Source organism: Thalassophryne amazonica, chromosome 20 (genome assembly GCF_902500255.1).
Source record: "Thalassophryne amazonica chromosome 20, fThaAma1.1, whole genome shotgun sequence".
Lineage (NCBI taxonomy): Eukaryota > Metazoa > Chordata > Actinopteri > Batrachoidiformes > Batrachoididae > Thalassophryne > Thalassophryne amazonica.
Window position 1 is genome coordinate 28185988 of NC_047122.1, and position 21692 is coordinate 28207679.

Consider the following 21692-nt stretch of genomic DNA (forward strand, 5'->3'; position numbering starts at 1 on the left):
GTCAATGTGGACATCAAGCACAAAGGTCAAATATGTAGAGTGAAACCATGCCAGGATCACACATTGCCACATTTGTCTGGGTCTCTCTCTCTCTCTCTCTCTCTCTCTCTCAATATCTTTTTAACTTCTTTACATTTTAAGATATCAAGATGAACCATTGAAAAATCTAAATTTTAAATCTAAAAAAAGTCATTTTTGAAAACATCTTTAGGTTGCTGAACTACACTCTACACTATAACTACACTCAACTATAAGATCATGAGGAACAGTTAACATATGCTAGAAAAAAAAAAAAATCTTTATTAAAAAAATGAATTAGAAAGAATGGCTTAAAATGAACAACATGTGTACGTCATGCTCCACGTATCCTGTCAAAGTGTTTTAAAGGCAGATATTGAACTCAGCCTGATTAGAAGGCACTCTGGATACATCACTTACATCTCAAAAGTACTGGAATCGAGGCATGCCCAAAGTCTCAGACTGTACTGGGGGAGGCAAATCAGGATCCCTGTCAGAGTTAAAACCACGCAAAAAGCCCTGTATATTTTTATAAACAAAAGGGTTGCTGCAGAGCGATGCTGTTTATTTATGCAGCAGGAAGAGTGATGAAGTGAGGTAGGCTGATTACAAAGTTGGGTAGTCACTTTCAAAGATGAATTACTCACAGATTATCAACTTTAAACCATCACAGTTAGCACACTGACTGCTTTCAGCTGTTTCTGGGCACTTTACTTCCAAAACATACAAAGTATGCATTTAAATAAATATTAATCACCAATAACTGCACAATGGTTCATCGTGTCTAATATTCAGGTATCAGGTAGATTTTTTTTTTCCCCTTTTCTGCAGCACTGAAATTTTGTTTTTTGGCCTTCAAATAATGGATTTACAAACTTACATCACCAATATATGCTCAAAAATGTCCTTTTTTTGGAAACACTTTACAACAACAACTTTGACCCATCTGGATTAAAATAAAGCAACAAGATGAAGGCCAAATGACACCATTATATTACACATGCTAGTGTTTGTAGCATGAAACCAAAGAAAAGAAAAGAAAAAAGAAGTAAAATGAAAGCAGAAAGACTGTGCGAGTGGGCTAATAAGGACATATGCCACCAGAGATGCTAGCAGAAAGAACTCCAAAGGTTTTGCTGGACATCTGCTACTTTACAATAACTAGATTTCAACACAAAGTAAATTTGGTCAATTTAGTGAAAAAATGAAATGGACACCATTAAAGGTATAGTGCCACTGGGTTTCTTTAAGATTTAAGTAATAGAAAGAAATTTATTTGGCACTACTATAATTTTATTCCTTAGCATTTAGATAAGGGATTAAGAACATGATATTGCCAATATGATCAACATTCCTGCTGTCTGCAAAAAACATTTAGAATTTCAACCCCTGGAGGGGAGAAATTCAAGGGATCAGATGCTATGACCAACATTTGGTAGATTTGGAAGTGATTTACAAGAAATCTTATGGATATTAACATAAAATGCGTCAGAGTAATCTCAAAACCTCACACGTGCACACATGCACTTCCTCTTGTAGTTAGTCTGCTTGACAGTGATGAAGGAAAAGACAATATTCATCATGGAATTCCCCCCAGATAAATATGTCCTCTTTGTTAAAATGAGCTATAATTTTGCAACATGTTACAAAATAAACTGACATTATAATGCTTAAATTTCAGTAGAAACTAAATTTTCTCAGTTTTGTGAAATTTGAAAAGGCTCTATAGCTTTAAGAACGCATTTAGTCACACCAGGAAGGGCATCCGGAGTAAAACTTGTGCCAAATACCAATGCGGATCTGGCCTTAACCGCTGTGGCGACACCGAACAAAAAACAAGTTTGAGGTTTATTTTTATCCGAGAGAAATCCTGTTTCTAAATAACTGGTAAAAAGGAAATGCACAAGTATAAATAGAGCGGTAGCAGTTAGGCTCTAAATGAATTGTGCAGTGCAGTATTAATGTGATTCTGCATTTTATGATTACACGTGTACTGTATTTCTGGTGATATGACTAAATTAATATAAGGTCGAGTCGCCTCACGATGTCGGCTGTCTAACAATGATTCAATGTTCAGATAAACTGGTACAAGCAAGAGAATAAAAACAACACCAAGCTGGTTGTATTTCTTCAGCCATTTAACAACACCAAGTGCATCAACAATTTCAAAAGTAGGTTGCTAAGCATGATTCTGTTGCCACTTTGAGCATACGGTGGATTTTTAATTCTTGGGACAACTGGCCTGTAGGCTCTCATGAATCACCTTCCAAAACTGTAATTTTTCAATAAAACAAATTCTAGCAAACAAATCAATCACTGAAGGTGACTGAAGCACTCTGAGGCTTGACTCCTAACATTTTAAAACGACTAGGGTTGTGGGGTTTTTTGTTTGTTTGTTTGTTTGTTTGTTTTGAAATGAGCTTATCTTGTAAAGCTGCCACAGAAAACATGTTTGATTTGTTGTTAGATTTAAATTACCGTGATAAGATTTCTTGCATTGTCATCCTGTTATTTTTTATCTGATATTGGTAAAGTGGCCACACCTTCCTGTCTCATATCACCCACATGAGGAATGTGGAGACTCCAGGTGCTCAAGGAACTAAAGAGGAGAAGAACAAGCTGAGAGTGACGGGAACACTGTCACAAACCATTGTGAGGGACGTGAGAAGAAAAAGCATACAAATTTTACACTTTTTAGAATATAAAAAGCAGCTCTTTCATCCCACAGTGAAAACTGATATCTACCACATAATATAAATAAAGTACAAATATAAAAATATGAAATATAACGCAATGCTTAATTACCCTTGGCCGTATGAGCATTATCTTATTTATAATTTACAGTTGTTTAACTGGTATCTCAGTGCAAACTATATACAATTAATTATACATTCATTGTTATTTACAGCCCCTGTATTTTGTTACGTTTTAATTTCAGAAGGACCACAATGGAAATATGCGTTTATGCTTTATTGTGCTATCAGTGTATCACTGATACATTCACCTTTGAATGTTTATTTTGATGTTGCAGAATAAACTCAATCAATCAATCATAAACAATATTTTATTTACATTTCAACGGGGTCTGCAGGAGGATGTACGTGTGCGCATAAATGAGCTTTTGAAAAGAGTGGAAGTTAGCTTTGACCGTGTGTGATGCGTGTGCACGCTAACATCCACAAGATATCTTGTAAATCACTCCAAAGGTGTTATCAGGTTACAAAAACAGCATTTTCAGTTTTAGAAGTGTTTATTTCTCACTTGCTTTTACATAATATATGACAAAGAGGCTATATTTACACAGAAACTAAGCATAGGTAGCTAGCAAGACCAGTCAGTGATGTCACCAGGCTAACGGCCGCGAGATGTCTTGTAAATCACTCCAGAGGTTAACAAAACAGCATTTTCAGTTTTAGACAGTGTTGTATAAAGTACCGAAAAATGACACTTAAGTAAAAGTACAGATACCCATTTAAAAAATTACTTTGGTAGAAGGTCAAGTCACCGATTGAAATTCTACTCAAGTAAAAGTCGTAAAGTGTCTAGTATTTATTGTACTTAAGTATGACAAGTAATGTACAACTAAATGTACTCAGGTATTGAAAGTAAAAGTACAAGTAAATGTTAATAATCAAAAACGGACTGATTTTTTTTTTTTATAAAAGTTTATCTAGGCTTGTAAATGACTGGCAGTATTAGTCAAAATACTGAAAATTGTGCACATCACACAAAAACACTTCAGAAACAAGGTTTCAAAACCTAAACGAGAGTAGGCTACTCACTAGGTGTTCACAAGAAACAGTTATTTATTTCTATATGTATTTATTTATTTTCATTGTTACATAGTTTTATCTTTTCTGTTGTGTTTTGTTTCATTGGGTTCTTTTTGTCTCTTTCGCTAAAATTGTATTGTAACATTATTAGTCTATTATTTACTATTATTGTCTATTATGTAGACTATTATTGTTGTTGCTATAATATGAATAAAAATACATTTAAAAAATTACAATTTGACTCTTTTATGACAACGAATGCTGAGTCATTAATTTTACAGAAAAAAAATCAACACAAACGTGCTGATGCGAACAGCTTAATGCTAACTTTAACATTGAAAATGCCAAAGACATGCTAATGCGTTAGCATCGGTCCCGTTTTTAAGTTATAAAATACGTCTATCAACTGTTTCAGAAGACTATAACAGGTCAGTTTAACATAAAAATATTAAATATTATTCACAGACATATGCTCTTCAGAGTTTTAGCAGGAAAAAACTAGGATAAAGCGAAATAAAATCCACGAATCATAGATCGAAGCACTGCTTCAACCTGCAAATCACTGCTTCGATTGGTTCAAGATTCAAAGCAAAGCCGCACTGCAGAAAAGTTGATTACAGACCCGATGCAGGTCTGTAATCAATGTAGAAAAATGATCATTTTCCTGACGAACACCCCCCAAATGTGCAACTGCAAAAACCCTATCGGACATGCCTCATGACAAATCGGCCTGACTTCATTGCAGTCACTAGTAATCAGTGGTGTCTCTGGGTGAAAACACGACTTTTTTCGTGTGTGTGTGTGTGTGTGTGTGTGTGTGTTGTTTTTTTTGTAAGGAGTAACGGCATAGTGCATAGAAAATGTATCGGAGTAGAAGTATGCAATTAAGGTCGGAAATGTAGTGAAGTAAAAGTGAAAGTAAGCTGAATTAAAAAAAAACTCAAGTAAAGAACAAAGTCTCCCAAAACGTACTTAAGTACAGTAGTGAAGTAATTTTACTTTGTTACTATACAACACTCGTTTTAGAAGTGTTTATTTCTCGCTAGCTTTTACATAAAATATGACAAAGAGGTTATATTGACACAGAAACTAAGCATAGGTAGCTAGCAAGACCAGTCAGTGATGTCACCAGGCTAACGTCCGCGAGATGTCTTGTAAATCACTCCACAGGTTAACAAAACAGCATTTTCAGTTTTGGAAGTGTTTATTTCTCATTAGCTGTTACATAATATATGAGAAACGTATTATATTTAGCCAGAAATGAAGCGATTCTGGAGCACCAGAGAGACCACCCAGTGACCTCACTGTGCCGCTCTAGTCTGATTGCCTGTCACCCCCCCCCCCCCCCCCGCACACACACACAAAAAAATGGATTTGCATGATTAATAACATAAAAATAGAAAACAATGTGACTGTTTAACCTCTTAAAATACCTCTTAACATAGGTCAAGTTTAGCCATCTTTGAACTTGTCCAAAGTCTGTGTCCCAAGAATGTTCTTTGTGAATTTGAAAACTCTGACAGTAATAGGACTGGACTTATGCTGGGCACAGACAGACAGACAGATGGACGGACGCAAAGCCTTCGCAATACCTGATGGCCATATTTTGATGGCCTCGGGTAAAAGTTGTAAATGTTCTCTGTCGATACCCTGACCTGTCTAAAGTGATGTGTACATATGTATGAAACGAAGTGAATAATTAAGTATTAATTATTTTGTGTTTTATAGTTTTGTGTAATTTAGACCAAGTTGAAGAATTTTGTCTTTCACTTTGAGATTGAAAAGCATAATATTTAAATTTTTGCATAAACAAGCATTTTCATTTATTTATTTATAAATCTCCAAAATGATATATCCTCCGGCTTCTCTATTTTTTCACTCGAGATCACCACAGCAGGTCTGAGATGCATTTGGTACAGGGGAGGGGTGAACAGCTCCATGTTTTAACCACTGGGGTTTGATTAATGCTCTATATACTTATACTATATACTCTATATACTTGTAACAGTCGACTGTTCCGTTGATACTATCAGTTATCAAGTTGTTCACCAATGAATATGGCATTGAATATTCATTGGTAAAACAACTTGAAAACGATTTTATCATATACAGTGGTCTCTCGTTTATCGCGGGAGTTATGTGCTAAAAATAATGCGCGATATGCGAAATCCGCAAAGTAGTCAGCGTTATTTTTTACAATTATTATAGATGTTTTAAGGCTGTAAAACCCCTCACTACACACTTTATACACTTACCTCAAACAGACATTAACATTTTCTCACTTTTCTCTCCTGTGTAAACACTTAAAGTTCAAACCTTAGTAGAAAAAAAAAGAATGTTTTCCTATAAATAATTATGATGGCTTTTAGAACTAACAAATTTAATTTTAACAATCAATCTACAAGGTTGGACACGTAAGAAATTATTAATAGTGACTCACCAGTATATCACAGTTCCTCTGACCGCGCCTTTTCGTCATGGTGCCGCTCCGCTGTCTGGATTGGCTGATTACTCGGGTGGTATGAAAAATATTGCCCGTCCGCGAAAAGGGTGTATTGCTATTTATTCTTTAGTGTTTTATCCAATCATATTGGCATATCATTAGGTATATGATAAACTTCCATACATTCGTAGATGACAGATCTTAGTGTGTGATATTGATCACATAACTGAATGCTTTTTGTACTTATCAAAGATAAGTGATTATCACCAGGAGTGCTGAAAAGGGGAGAATAAGGAGAAGGATTCTAGGGGCCCATGATTGGCAGGGACCCAGAGAGGCCCCTAGTACAATTCTTTTCATGGGGCCCAAAATCCCTGGTGGCGCCCCTGATGATCGCACACTTGATGCCTTCCTGTGCTTTACTTTTTGCAGGTTTCAGCCTCTTTTTTTTCCTTCAAACATGTTATTTTTCAATTATATTTTGTTTTAAAAATCCATATTTGATAACAAAGATCAAAGTAAACAATCCACAAGTCAAAAAGAAAAGACGTAACTCCAGAATTCTTCACAACTGCAAATGTGCACATTAAAAATAAGTGATTGGAGGTTTTTTTTATTTTTTTGACAGATTTTTAGACAGGGAAAAAGACCTCACAGACTTGTGTTGTGGGTATTTCCTTTCCACCAAAGTACAGCATGAAACCGTGAGCACTGACTGCGGTGAGGACTGCACACGGCACTTCAGAAGGCCGTGCTTCAGTCTGCTGCCGGCTTCAGGGCGGGTGTGGTCGCGATGGCACTGAATAAGAACAGAAAACAGCCGACTTAGCTGAGCTGGACACTAACGTGGAGAAACGGGGAACCACACAGGAAAACGGCTTCCAGAATACACTGAAGTCTGGGCAGCGTTTGACTCAGATGATCCAGAGCGGCTCCAACGGCCAGAGGCTGCTGTGCGGCGCACCATGTAATCAGGAAGTCACAGAGATGGGGCTGCCTTGTTTGAGGCTCCCTCCAACATCTCCATCAGAGCCTGCCAGAAACATGTGTGGTTTAGTCGCCGCCGCCTCCGCAGGACTCCGTGCGCGATGATGTCAACCACACACGGGAACTTTCCTAAACAAAGGGAAGTCTGTGTGCTTGGGGTGGGAGCTGGACAAAAAGTAGATGGAGGTTTGGATTTGAAGAGAAAACTCTCTGTTTCAGCTGGGGTGAACCTGGCCCCCCCTCATTAAAACATTAGCGCCTTCTCCTGAACAAATACTCGCTGTAACTCGGTGGACGGTATCTTATCTTCCACTGCTGCTCTGTCAAAGCAACCTTACACTTGGTATTTGAACTACAAACACTGAATCATATGGCTGATTAGCTTTGTTAGCATTCAAAACAAAGGGCTAATCACTTAGCAATTAAAGAAAATGTCATAAATTTCTTTAATTTCAGATCATTTTCATGAAAGCTAAAGGAACGATCAAACGTATTGAGAGGAAGGTGCCATTAAGTTCTGGATTAGATCGGAATCCAGTTGTAGAGTCTAATGTTCTCTTCTTTTGCATATCCGTTTGGGGCATGAATCAACATTGTCCAATCCATCAAAAAACCTTTTAGCCAACTGCCACAAAAATGAAAGGAATGAGTCAACTCAAGGAGGAGAAGAAGAACCCATTAAACTTTAGTGTTGACCAGGATGCAGATATGGATAATTCTGTATAATTCCATTACTTTTTTAGGGCATAGCGAAGACAGAAGTTAGACTATTGATATATTGTGTATAGGGTTCAGTTCCAGGGGTGTTCTTCAGGCTACCTGTCTGTGTCCACATCACAATGCTATGGGTCCTAAATGGCAACTACCTGTAGCAGGATGAAGGTCCCGGGTCCTGATTGAAAAAGACGTTCCCGCTAGCTTGGCTAACGGGGAATTCCCTTTTGGCTGACCTGGTAGAGGAATGATGTTTAGTGCGAGCTGTCCGGGATCGATCCCACCGCTGTCCCGGCCACAAAGGTCCTGCGGTCACAATCTGGCATCACAAACAGGATCTGGGTAGTCACAGAACATGTTTAAATGCACCTGTGACTTCGGGACGAAGTCAAAAATGGTGGAGAGATATGTAGCGGGATGAAGGTCCTGGGTCCTGATTGAAAAAGACGTTCCCGCTAGCTTGGCTAACGGGGAATTCCTCTTTGGCTGACCTGGTAGAGGAATGGTCTTTAGTGCGAGCCGTCCAGGTTCGATCCCACCACCGTCCTGGCCACAAAGGTCCTGCGGTCACATACCCAAGCAGACAACTAGTCTATCTCCACATCTCCAAAGTAACAATCTATCCATCATAGCCAGGAGAAACTTGGGAATCCCGTTGGCCTGAGGCACCTGTGTGCTGGATCATACCCAGACAAATGTGTTACATGGTCATAATCTCATAGCTGAAGCTCCCTCACAATGCATTTGATACTCCTCATCAGAGTCTCCCTAAGTAATCTTTTTTATATATACAAAGTCATTCCAGCGGTATCCAAGAATCCTCCAAAGTGACCAACCAAAGACGTCCACTTGTTGCCTTAGATTGATTTTACTGGTTTTATCTTTTATATGCTGTATTTATTTATTTCTGTTGATTTTATCTCTGCATGTTTTATTTTTTTTTTTTTTTTATGGAACGTCTTTGTTGTTAAATGTGCTATGTAAATAAAGTGGATTGGATTGGATAGATTACAGGTTCAAGCCCAGGAAGACAGGAAGACAGGAAGCATTGTGACCTTAAAGACTTGGACCTTCATTCTCCTGCACATATATATCAATATACAAATAATGAATGTATGTGTTCAATGGTACAAATATTTCATGAGATGAAAGATCTTTCACCTCATGAAATATATGTTCCATTGAAATAATGTAAAAACATTCATTATTTGTTTTATATAAAATGCTGGTCATTTGATATTTTATAATTTATAAACAACAGAAAAGGGACTTATATTTTAGTGTGGTACTTTGACATCAATAGTCCAACACGAACTTTAAATAGGAGTCAAAAATTGTTCACGGTCAACTTGGAAAAACAGTGAGATAGTCCGTGATACTTCAAAAAAAAAAAAAAAAAAGACTTTCTCACTTACTTCCTCAGTCCAGCGCAAAACTGCTTCAGAAATTTGTCCAGCTTTTCATCCTAACAGCTCGCATACCTGTGTGTGTGTGTGTGTGTGTGTGTGTGTGTGTGTGTGTGTGTGTGTGTGTGTGTGTGTGTGTGTGTGTGTGTTAGAAGAATGACCACGTCAATAAGCTCATTCATATCGTCGTCAGTCAGCAAAACAAAGGTTCGCTCTCTCTTAGTGCCTGAGAACTGAAAAGAAGAAAAAAAAACCTGCCTCATATGTGAAGAATATGAAACGACTGGTGAATTCTTCGGCGCATTGTAATACATTCAGAAAACCTCGCAAGGCATCAATTAAACTGACAGCACGGCTTACCGCTCACTTTGCCCGAATCCTCGTTGCAGCCCCTTTATTTATACAGAGACTGAGGTCAGTGTGGGGAAACGGTTGGGGTACCAGATGGTTTTATAACCAAAACATATCTGCAGTTGTCCACATTTTTTTTCTTGAGACTCGACCACCGGAGCTCCTGTGGTTAAAAGCTCATGACTAAGCTCATGCTGGCCATGCTACATCACTTTGCAATCGTCTACGCTGCACTTGAGAACGCAATGGAAAAGTCTGACTCACACTCGTCTGGACAGGAACTGACTGAGTGGACTGGTCTGTCTATAAGCATACCTATGGTACGCCGCTCAGAAATGTCACTTTTTTTTTAATAATACAGCAGCCAGGTCATGAAACACACGTTGCCTTGGCTAATTTAACACGAGGCTTTACAAAAAAAAAAATCTAGAGGGTGAAAGTGTGGCGAGACGTGATGAGGTAAGTAATGTGATAATAAATGATCCTAATGGCTGCACCATGTGTTGCTCTGATCACTGCAGCAGACCTGAACCACGGGGTGTCCTCCTGCCAGAGCTTTGACCGCTCCCCTGCTGCCCTCCGTCTCGTAGTGGGCTCGATGGTGGGATTTGGGCTGCACCTCGATCTGCAGGCTGTATGGCCCCGTGGTGGATGGCAGCTGCCAGTCCAGAGCTGGCAAGGATGGGCTGAAAACATATCAAAGATGTCAGCTCAACAAGGCGGGAGCAGTGCTTATTTTAGACGCACTTATCAACTCAGAATGTGCAGAATGCGAGCGCCATGATATGCCAGACCTCGTGATAAACTTGTGTTGCAATCACAAATATGCTTAATTCATCTTCGGTCAACATTTACTGTGCACCCATGCAGACTTTGTGATTGTACAACCCAGGCTCACGGCAAGTCGTGATTCAGCAGCACGAAATATACATTAATCCATTGGTTTTGATATTGTGACGAAAAGCGCCTCATTTTCATCACGGCAGCACAAATTCATTGTAATTCATTCCGTGATGGCTGCGCGGGGGGGGGGGGGGGGGTCGGTCAGTTAGGTTAGGGTGAGGGGAAGGAGTAGGGTTAGGTTATGGTTAAGGTTAGGGTTGGGGGTAGGAGTAGGGTTAGTAATAGTGAGTTTTAAAAAAATCCCTTACGAAAATTTGATTAATTTTGTGACGGGAGGACGAGAAAAACATGAGACTGGGCTGGACTGTATCTGAAGAAGCTACAAATGTATTTGCAGCTATATGCTTTAACTAGCGCAGTCACCGAGGTTAAACCCACTGTAATCTACACAAAATCACCCAAAATATATACTTCAAAATAACAAACATTACAGTGCATCCGGAAAGTATTCACAGCATTTCATTTCCACATTTTGTTATGTTACAGCCTTATGCCAAAATGGAGTAAATTAATTTTTGTTCCCTCAAAATTCTACACACAATACCCCATAATGACAATGTGAAAAAGTTTTTTTTTTTTTTTTAGATTTTTACAAATTTATTTTTTAAAAATGGACCTAACTAGGGGCTTTAGTCAGGGAGGTGACCAAGAACATGATGGTCACTCTGTCAAAGCTCCAGCATTCTTCTGTGGAGAGAGGGGACCCTTCCAGAAGGACAAACATCTCTGCAGCAATTCACCAATCAAGCCTGTATGGTAGAGTGGCCAGACAGAAGCCACTCTTTAGTAAAAGGCACATGGCAGCCCACCTGGAGTTTGCCAAAAGGCACCTGAAGACCATGAGAATCAAAATTCTCTGGTCTAATGATACAAAGATTGAACTCTTTGGTGTGAATGCCAGGCATCATGTTTGGAGGAAACTATGCTCTGTCCCTACAGTGAAGCATGGTGGTGGCAGCATCATGATGTGGGGATGTTTTTCAGCAACAGGAACTGGGAGACTAGTCAGGATTGAGAGAAAGATGAATGCAACGATGTACAGAGACATCCTGGATGAAAACCTGCTCCAGAGCACTTTTGACCTCAGACTGGGGCGACGGTTCATCTTTCAACAGGACAATGACCCTAAGCACACAGCCAAGATATCAAAGGAGTGGCTTCAGGGCAACTCTGTGAATGTCCTTGAGTGGCCCAGCCAAAGTCCAGACCTGAATCCAATTAACCAACTCTGGAGAGATTTGAAAATGGCTGTGCACTGATGCAACGTCATGGAGCTTGAGAGGTGCTGCAAGGAGAAATGGACAGAACTGCCCAAAGATAGGAGCGCCAAACTTGTAGCATCATATTCAAGAAGACATGAAGCTATAATTCCTGCCAAAGGTGCATCAACAAAGTATTGAGCAAAGGGTGTGAATATTTATGTACACGTGATTTCTTAGGGGTTTTCTATTTTTAATAAATACGCAAAAATTTCAAGAAAAACAACTTTTTCATGTTGTTATTATGCGGTGTTGTGAGTAGAATTTTGAGAGAAAAAAACAATTTACTCCATTTTGGAACAAGGCTGTAACATAACAAAATCTGGAAAAAGTAAAGTGCTGTGAATACTTTCTGGATGGACAGTAGCTATCTTAGTAAGCTTCTCTTGTCGTAGCATTTATGGAATGAGTGGATAAATAAAATATTTTTATTATGGTCACAGCCAATAATTTTAACCACAATCTATTGAATCATGATTTTTTCTTTAGAGCAATTATTGTGTCCTAGATTGTCTATATTTCATCCAGTTCCTGTCATTGTGTTGCAGCACTTCTTTCCTGTCAGTTGTTCCCGCTTGCTTACCTGACATACTGCTTGGATTTGGACCAGGAGTACGGGTGCTGTGGCACATCCAGAAAGCTGCTGCAGAACCCCTCCTTCTTAAGGGGGAGGCGGTTGGAGGAGAGCTCATCCGGGCAGAACTCTCCTGGACTCAGCTCATCACCACCAGGCTCAACCTTCAGACTCACTGAAGGGCTGTGCTCCAGGCTGGTTTTCCGAGCCTTGGTGGGGATTCCCTCCCCGAGGTCTGCCACACCATCTGTGGTCAATGCATTGATGGCTGCCAATATGGCGGAATTGGTGTACTGGTTGGTGTTCGGCAGCCAGGTTTCCTCTGTAACGCTGAGACGAGGGGACGTCTGTGGTGAAGGGGAGTGGTTGGGCGAGTATGAGTAGTGCTTCTGCGACCCCCCTCCATTAAAGCTGTACTTCCTCTTGGCACCACATGGGGAGTTGGGTCTGGAGCCACGCTGACCCATCCAGGTGTCGTCTGTCACACTTGTGCGAGGGGAGGTGGAGGGGGAGTGGCGAGGGGAGCCCCCTGTGGTGCAGCCGTCACCCGGCAACATGAGGGTAGACCCCTTCGGGGACACGGAGGGCGACTGCCAGGGCGAATTCTGGGGTGAGTTGTCGTAGTTGTAGGAGAAGCCTGACTCGTAAGAGGAAGCTTCGGAGTGGCAACTGCGGGAAGAGACACTGCTGGCCGGACTCAGACAGGTGGGATCGCGGTAACCATCTGCACTGGGAAGGGTCAGCGTCACTATGGAGTTGACCCGTTTGGCAACAGGCAGGTTGCCGCCCTCCAGCTCATCCTCAGGAAACTGACTGTAAGCTGTGATCTCGATGCGAGGGCTCTCCAGCGTCGGGGCTCCGTTGGAGCGGACGCTTGGTGACGAGTAGAAACCGCTTGATCTCATGTCATCTTGTGTGTCGTAACTGCGAGACTCGGTGACCGAGACGGAGATAGTTGGGCTGGACTGGAGGCTGTGGTACTGCAAGGGAAGACACGGGTTGGCCAGCGGGAGGGAGAGACTGACGTTTGGAGTGTAGCCATATGCATCTGGAACGCAAACAGATTGAGTTTGTTACCATGAAAATCAAACACACATTCACTGGTTCCCTCGCTGAGAAGCTGCCAAACCGAGCCGAGCGCAGTCTTACAAGAGCTGCTGCCGAGAACGGCAAAAGAAACGCTTGCCTACTGAGCTTGGCTTTGGTTATACGCAGAAAATATTCACATTTCTGCTTTAAAGGTGAAGCTCGTGACACCAGGCATCAAGTGGCTCGAAATGACCCAAGTCGGTTTTAGTGATACGTGTGAATAATGAGCCAAAAATAACTCCCTTCTAAAAATAACTAAATGACTGGGTGTTTCTTTCTTCCCACTTCGAACTGCAGCTCATAAAGTGTAACATTATAAAAACACACACCGATGCTGTTGTTGGACAGTTTCACATTTCAGCGTCCACTGAAAATAAACACAGGAGGAACACCATTAGTTTATTTGCACGCGACGCCCAACCAGGGGACGCGCGCAGGTCCACGCCAACAAGCCGTGCAAAACGGCCCGCCTGTGGTGCAGGTCTCAGGTCACAACTGTGACCACGGGGGTGGTGGTGGGGGAGGGGGGGGGGATGCATGGGAAAGGGAGTTGTGGTTATATGGTGCACGAGGCTGCTGTGCATGAACGTGACCGCAGCAGAGGAGCGAGATGATGAAGGAGGCGACTGCTGCAGACAGATGCATGCAGTCACCCCCAGCTCCTGTCTGCTGCAAATTACAGAGAATCAGGGGCCCCACCACCATAAAGGCGATGACATCAGCGCCGCATGACTACATGTAATAAAAAAGAAAGTCACGCTCGTGGTTAATGTGTGTGACACAGTGGCACAGTTTGTTTCTATAATTAGGCGGCTACAAATTAGCAGGGGTGGGTTTGGGGTGGGGGCCCTTGCCTTCCAAACAGGTAGCCTCACACTATTACCCACAATTCCACCACGCCCACGTGGACCAAATGTGCAGGGTGGGGCCAAACACACACACACGCACATATATATATATATATATATATATATATATATATATATATATATATATATATATATATATATATATATACGCATGCACTGAAAATATAAAAATGTATTAAATAAATTTCATGTGAGTTTTTTTATAGAATAGTTTTAACCTGCAATGACAAAAACACATGTATTATAGTTGCAAAGTCAAACTTACCCTCTTCAGCAGATTTCATTTTCTTTCTTTCTTTTTTTTTTGTTTGCCCCCTTCTTTTTATCCCCAACAGAGAGCACTTTATGACGTCAAAGTTGTGAACAGGATCACTTCCTTATCCATACAGCGGACTTTAAAGGTCAAATATCCTTCTTTTTGTATCGCCGCGTGGCCACAACCAGCTGGAATAAAGTGCGAAAAACGTGAAAAGAGAGCGGTGTGTGTGCAGGCGTTGTGCGCGCTTCTGGTGCCGGGGGTTCCGGCCTCGTCTGGTTCGCTGTGACGCACTGCCCCGGCGCAAACGGCGCTCGTGCACTTTTAAACCCGGGGATCACCTCCGGCGCAGACGCCCCGCCCCTCCGCTCGATGACGAAGCTCCTCGTCGGACCACAGAGAGGGTCTGAAGGAAATCCTCTGTGTCAAAGGAAAAAGCCAGTTTGAAGCCGTTAGAAACCATCAACACAGTTTTTTTTATTCGAGACAACAATTTATCGGCGTCTGGAGAAAGTGTGTTCCCGTGTAGGGGAGACCGGGCTTGATTTCACACAGTCTGCTGTCACAGATTTTTATATAAACTCAGCTTTGGCTCACAAATATTTTCTCTTAAAACCCGCATCTATCTTAGATTTAAGTTTTTATATGTTTTTCGTGCCAGCTAACACATTTTATCATTCTTTACATTGTTTGTTGTCCTTTAAAAACTCATAAACCCTAAAATAAGAAGATAAAAAGAGGTTCAACTTTGGTAATTGTTTCCTTTCTGGCCGACTGGTATAATTTCATGTTCAGTTTATTTAGTTTGATCTCTTTGCAACAAAATACACACACACACACACACGCACACAGTCATCTTCAACCACCCAGCCCAATCAAGGGTCGCAGGGGGCTGGAACCCATACCAGCAGTCATAGAGCGCGAGGCGGGGTACACCCAGGACAGGACACCAGTCTGTCACAGGGCCACAAACCGACAAAGAAACACAGTCACACCCACTCGCACACCTATGGACAATTTAAAGATCCCAATCCACCTCACCCGCATGTCTTTGGATGTGGGAGGAAACCGGAGCACCCAGAGGAGAACATGCAAACTCCACACAGAAAGGCCACAGGTGGGAATTGTCCTCTGTATCTTCCTGTGTCACACCAACCGCCTGCATGTCCTCCCTCAGCACATCCATAAACGTCCTCTTTGTCTCCCTCTTCTCCTCCTGCCAGGTGGCTCCATCTTCAGCATCCTTCTCCCTATATACCCTGGGTCCCTCCTCTGCACATGACCAAACCATCTCAATCTCACCTCTCTGACTTTGTCTCCAGACTGTCCCACCTGAGCTGTCCCCCTGATATGTTCATTCCTAATCCTGTCCATCCTCGTCACTCCCAGAGAGAATCCCAACATCTTCAGCTCTGTCTCCTGTGTTTTGTTTGTGCCACCATCTCTAAGCCGTACAACATAGCTGGGCTCATTACTGTCTAGACTTTCCCCTTCACTCTTGCAGATATTCTTCCTTCATAAATCACTCTTGCCACCTTTCTCCACTCACTCCACCCTGCTTGCACTCTCTTCTTCACCTCTCTATCACACTCTCCATTACTTTGGAGAGTTGACCCCAAATATTTAAACTCATCTACTTTCACCACTTCTACTCCTTGTAACCTCACTATTCCACTGGGCTCCCTCTCATTCACACACATGCACTCAGTCTTGTTCCTATTGACTTTCATTCCCCTGTTCTCCAGAGTGTATCTCCACATTTCCAGACTAGACTCAAGCTAACCTTGACCTATTTTAAGAGGTATTTTAAGAGTTTAAAAAGTCACTTTCTGTTTCAATGTTCAATTTTGTTTTTGAGTGGCAAGCCTGACAGCCAGTCACAGTCGAGCTTCACCGTGACGTCAGTGGCTGGTCTCTTCAAATTTGCTTCTTTCTTTGTGTTTAAATACGTGTTTCTCATATATTTTGTAAAAGTTAGCAAGAAGTAAACACTGAAAATGCTGTTTTTGTAACCCAATAACACCCCGGAATCATTTACAAGACATTTTGCAGACAATAGCATGCATGCTAACTCAAAGCTAACTTCCTATGGTGTTAAATTTGTCTCATTAATGCCCACAAATACACAGAGGGTGATCTACAAATATTCCTTGATTTGCACAACTTCTGCTCTTAAAACATAAATATTGTTTTTGATTGATTGATTGACTGATTGAGGGGCTTTATTGAACATGTACAAATTGTACGTAAGACAATAGGATTTTCATAATTAATTAAACAACTGCAAATTATAAAGAACACAATGCTTATACAGATTAGCATTGCGTTATATTTACAGATTACATGCCAAGATTTGCTTAATTTTACTTCTTATGTCATCCAGTGAAATTATATTTAGCCCTGTTTGTTTGTTAGCATGATGTCTTGCTAACATGTTAGATCGGGCTGCAGGCTGCAGCGGCTTTATGGGGTCCATTGTCATTTGTATTATACCGCCCACGGATTTCCATTATATCTGTACTTGACAAACATCTTATTTTCACTCAATTTTTTTAAATCAAAGTAAGCATAATGTGAAAAATATGTTTATGACATCATATCTTTTGGTATTTTCTTAAAAGAACTTCACTGAGATATTTCAAAATAAAGTGGAAAAAACTTACCAACTATTCCCAGCCTCCCCTACACAGAAATCACCATGTATTACCATGAGATTGTGCACATGGTGACTTAAACATCTAGATTAATGGGTTGTTTGACACTCATGAGCATTTTGCATTAAACTGCTGACATTTCCAACCCAAAAGAGTCGTTCATCATGAGTTCCAGTTTCTGGATGTTCAGCTGAAGGCTGCTGGCAACAGCAGCAGATACAAGAACAACAAAGTGAGTCAAACTTGCCACAACATATACAGTCGTCTGAGTGCTGCCTCACCAAACAGACGTCCTCAGTCAGAGTCTGCAGCTTTTGAAGCATTTGCAAATAGTTTTCCTCTTCCTTCTGAAAGACTACACATCTGCAGGACATAAAACGCATAATTATCCGTCGTTGCTCAGAAGTATGATATAAAAATGAAGCTGTATAACCGGTGATTTGGCACGGTGAACTGAGCATCTTCATAGAGTTTTCCGTAGGCCGTGCTCTGTGGTTGGTGCCTTCAGCCCCGTGCAGGCAGGCCTGCTGCTATCTTTGGCACGTCTGGACGTTTCAACAGCTGGCAGTAGGCTTGTGTTTTATATGTGATGACAATAGTTACATGGCGGCTCTCTAAAGTCTGTCCATCCCTGTGTGTGTGTGTGCGTGTGTGTGTGTGTGTGGGGGGGGGGGGGAGCTACTTCACAGCACCATGGGATCTTATCAGCGGCCTTATTTGATACCATCCTTAAATCATTAATGGATTCTAATGGGTTTAACTTGCGATGTGTCCACAGTCGTTTGAGTCTAGTGAACCTGAATTATTTTTGGGCTTTGCATCTTTTTCTAATGAGTTTTAGGATATTTCCCTCTTTCTCACTCTTTTTTTTTTTTTTTGCTCAACTAAAGTGATATTGTGCAAAAGACAAGTACTTAAAAAAGTGTAGACGGTACAAACTGATACAAACTTACAATGGACTATTTCATATTTACTAAATTAACCTGCTTATATTCAGAATAGGTAAAACTTTGTGCAGATAAATGTGTACCATAAGACATGTCGTGCTTTTAATTTAGTGTTACTTTGTAATGAGGCCCTTACACGTCTGCATAAGATGCTTGTTAATGTTTGTGTTATTAATAGTATAATAAAGATGATATTAAATAAGATTTTTAAAAAGTACCTCCAACTATTTAAGAGCAATTATTAAAGCTTTATGAGTTTCGTGTCATTGCTTATAATTTAACTAACCTACCTTAAACAACTTAATTATCACTTTTACCTTTACTGAGATTAATACATAATTAATTATGTTTTCATTAACAAGTAGCTATGCACTAATTAATCAACTATGATTTACAGCTACTAGATGTAATGTAATAACAATGTATTTTAATCTAAAAAAATGTGTCTGATGCAATTACTAACACTTTTGTAGTCTTATTAACACATAATAATAATTTCACATGGACACATAATTATTACACAATGACCTTAATATATAAAGCATGAGAGAGTAAATTGTATTTGTAGCAGTATTAATGACTAAACGTCAAGTCTGAATCAAGTGTCAAATCACCAGTGTTTAACCCTCTGGGGTCTGAGGGCATTTTTTGGACAGTTCACTCGCCTGGCATAAATGTCTTATTATTGCTGTTAACGGCTCTCCCTGCATCCCACAATCAAGTTTTATGTCTCTTTTTTCAGGACAACCTGTACTTTCAAAATATATATGCTATAGTTGTGTTTTATAAGTGTAATAAAGGCTTACAATCAGAAATAAGAAAGGAAAAAGTAAAGCGGAAATAATTTTCCACACACATTTATTCAAAACACACAGCAAACTATAATAAACAACTGTTTTAACACTTTATAAAGGTAATTTGGGCTCTTGTGTGAAAGACTGTACAACAAAAGGTTCAAACAATAAACACAAATGCACATTTTGAGCAATATATACAAAATAGTCTATGCGTTTTGTTTGTCTTCATCGCAAAGCAATTTCTGTCTGCTATTACACAAAGGTCACATCACAAACTTCTACTTCTAAGTTGACTGTGTGTTTGTTCTCTCCTGCTCTGAAAGCAACATTCACACTTTGAGGCTCATTCAGTTTGAGGAGCAACCCCTCCCCCCTCGCCCCATTGATATGGTTCTGTACTCTTTTGCTCCGGCGGTGCTTTATGCTGGAGCAAGAGAGCTTGCCACAGGCTTATCCAGTAACATTCACAGGAAAACTAGTCCAGTAGTCCTGATACTCACACACTGTTTGAGCACGTGAGATTGTATGAGAAGCTCTCCGTCTGCTCCGTCTGCTCACTTTCACTTTCGCTGTGCGTAATGGCGCAGGGCGCACTGGAGCAGCCAGGGGTCTATCCAAACGGGCCAACTAGTAACACATCACTCCTAAAACAATCTTTGGTGCGTCACTTGAGGTGAATCTGCCCTACGTTTGGATTTTAGAAAACCATGTGATGATGAACCAATTCTGATTGGATACTCACATTGCTCACATCATCACACAGCTTCTATGAGGAGTACAAAGATGGTGGATGGTGATTCGAAAGTCCGCGGAGTTAACTTTTCAGCAAAAAAAGTAAGTTTCTATCTCATATCATTAAAAGTTATTTAGAATTTTTTAAAGCTTGGCTTGGCCCCAGAGGGTTAAATCCAAATTCAATCCATCACTAAACAAGAGTCAGAGTTGAGTCAGAGGTGAGTTTCAGTATTAACCATATAATTATCAATATCGTATGACATATTATTATATAAAATAATAAACAAGACCAAAAATGTATTTATTTTATCTGAATCTTTTTGTATTCACCAAATGTAGGAATCCTCGAGTCCGAGTTCAAGTTTAAGATATCGGTGCTCGAGTCTAAGTCAAGAGTCCTGAAAACAAGGACATGAGTTGGACTCCAGTCCCAGTCTCAGACTTGAGTACTACAAGTCTGTCAGCTGGGCCTGGTTCCTGATCAGCATTTATTAGAATACATAGAGGATTTGATGAAGTTGTGTTTAATATGTATAACGCTGAGTTTGCTATGACGTGACTGTACTAGTCTATAGCATCAAAACCTGACTTTGCTCTGCTTGTCGGCTGCACGTTCAGACAGCTTTTGCAAACCAAGAAGTTGAATATTTTTCAAATCTCATAAACTGATGTTGTAATGTGCACGTAATATATTCTAAAATGTAAATGCTACAGTGTGTTTGCCCCCAGTCTGTGACTCCGCCTCTTGGACTTTACAGAATCTGTTGCAGAAATGCTTGCTTAATCCGCATTTACTGCAGAGCGGCCTTCATCCAAAGTTTCCTGCTCACCCACTGGGATATCATTCCAGCAGAGTGAGTATCTGAAGGTTTCATCACGGGGATGTGGCTCGGTGACGTCGCAGTCATTTCAAGAACCTGCTGGTCCCTTTGAGCTCATGGAAATCTGTCACATGAGGGCCTAACTTGGGGGTGGGGGGGTGGGTGGGGGTCCACTCTCCAACTCTGTGTAACTGAAACATGGTGCAGTAAACACTTCCCCAACGTCTGCAGCTAATAAATAGCTCAACTGCTGCTGATTGACTCGTGGACCCTTCTGCGTCAGGGCGTCGCAGCTTTTCCGTCGAGGTCTGCTGCTGGTTAGCGGACACCTTGGCAACAGACCACTACAGTCCAGAGGATCCAGATCCAAGAGGAATTAGAGTAGATAATGAGAAACAACACCAGCGTCCAGACACGACAGGAAGAACAGCAGACCCTGTTTGATATCAACAAGGCAGCTTTTCCCCGTCTGTGATAAAACAGACATGGAAGAGATTTAACGTGACGCCCAAATACAAAATATCAAACATTTGAGGCCCAAATACAAAACTGCTGCTGAATTATAAGATTTAAGATTCTGTTTAAAACGAGAACGATGGACCTTTATCAACTCTGCCAACTGACAGACGTTTTTCTCCTTTTCGCCGGCTAATTTTTATGATGTCATAAAGAAAAAACCGTAAGGAATTTGAGGAAAATACCTTTTGAAGTGTGGATTGCTGACCCAAAGGTGGTTCAGTTCTTTGGGCAAGACACATTGGGTGCTATTTTGATATTCTACACCACATGGTCTGAAGTGCATTTCCAACTCTACTACTATTTAAACAGTGCATTATGTGAGTTCAAAGTAAGGCGCACAAAGGGCCTGTATATAGTCACTTCATCATGGGTGTGTTTTGGGTGCAACACTCAATTCAATTTATTTAGTTTATATAGCACCAAATCACAACAAAGCTGCCTCAAGGCACTTCACACAAGTAATGTCTAACCTTACCAATCCCTAGAGGAAGAACACAGACAACAGTGGTCAGGAAAAACTCCCTCTGATGATACTGAGGAAGAAACCTCAAGCAGACCAGACTCAAAGGGGTGACTC

General features: G+C 40.8%; 1 protein-coding gene across 1 annotated transcript in view; it reads right to left on the reverse strand.

Annotated features, from left to right (window-relative positions):
• LOC117501609 (nuclear factor of activated T-cells, cytoplasmic 1-like) overlaps positions 1-15032 on the reverse strand; it is a 69180-nt gene extending 54148 nt beyond the window's left edge. The window contains exons 1-3 of the mRNA XM_034160526.1: positions 14652-15032; positions 12438-13476; positions 10219-10378 (exon numbers count right to left, since the gene is read on the reverse strand). Of these exons, the coding sequence (XP_034016417.1) occupies positions 10219-10378; positions 12438-13476; positions 14652-14670 (1218 nt within the window). The 5' untranslated portion in view covers positions 14671-15032. The remainder of the gene's footprint in view (positions 1-10218; positions 10379-12437; positions 13477-14651) is intronic.
• Positions 15033-21692: the final 6660 nt, after the last annotated feature.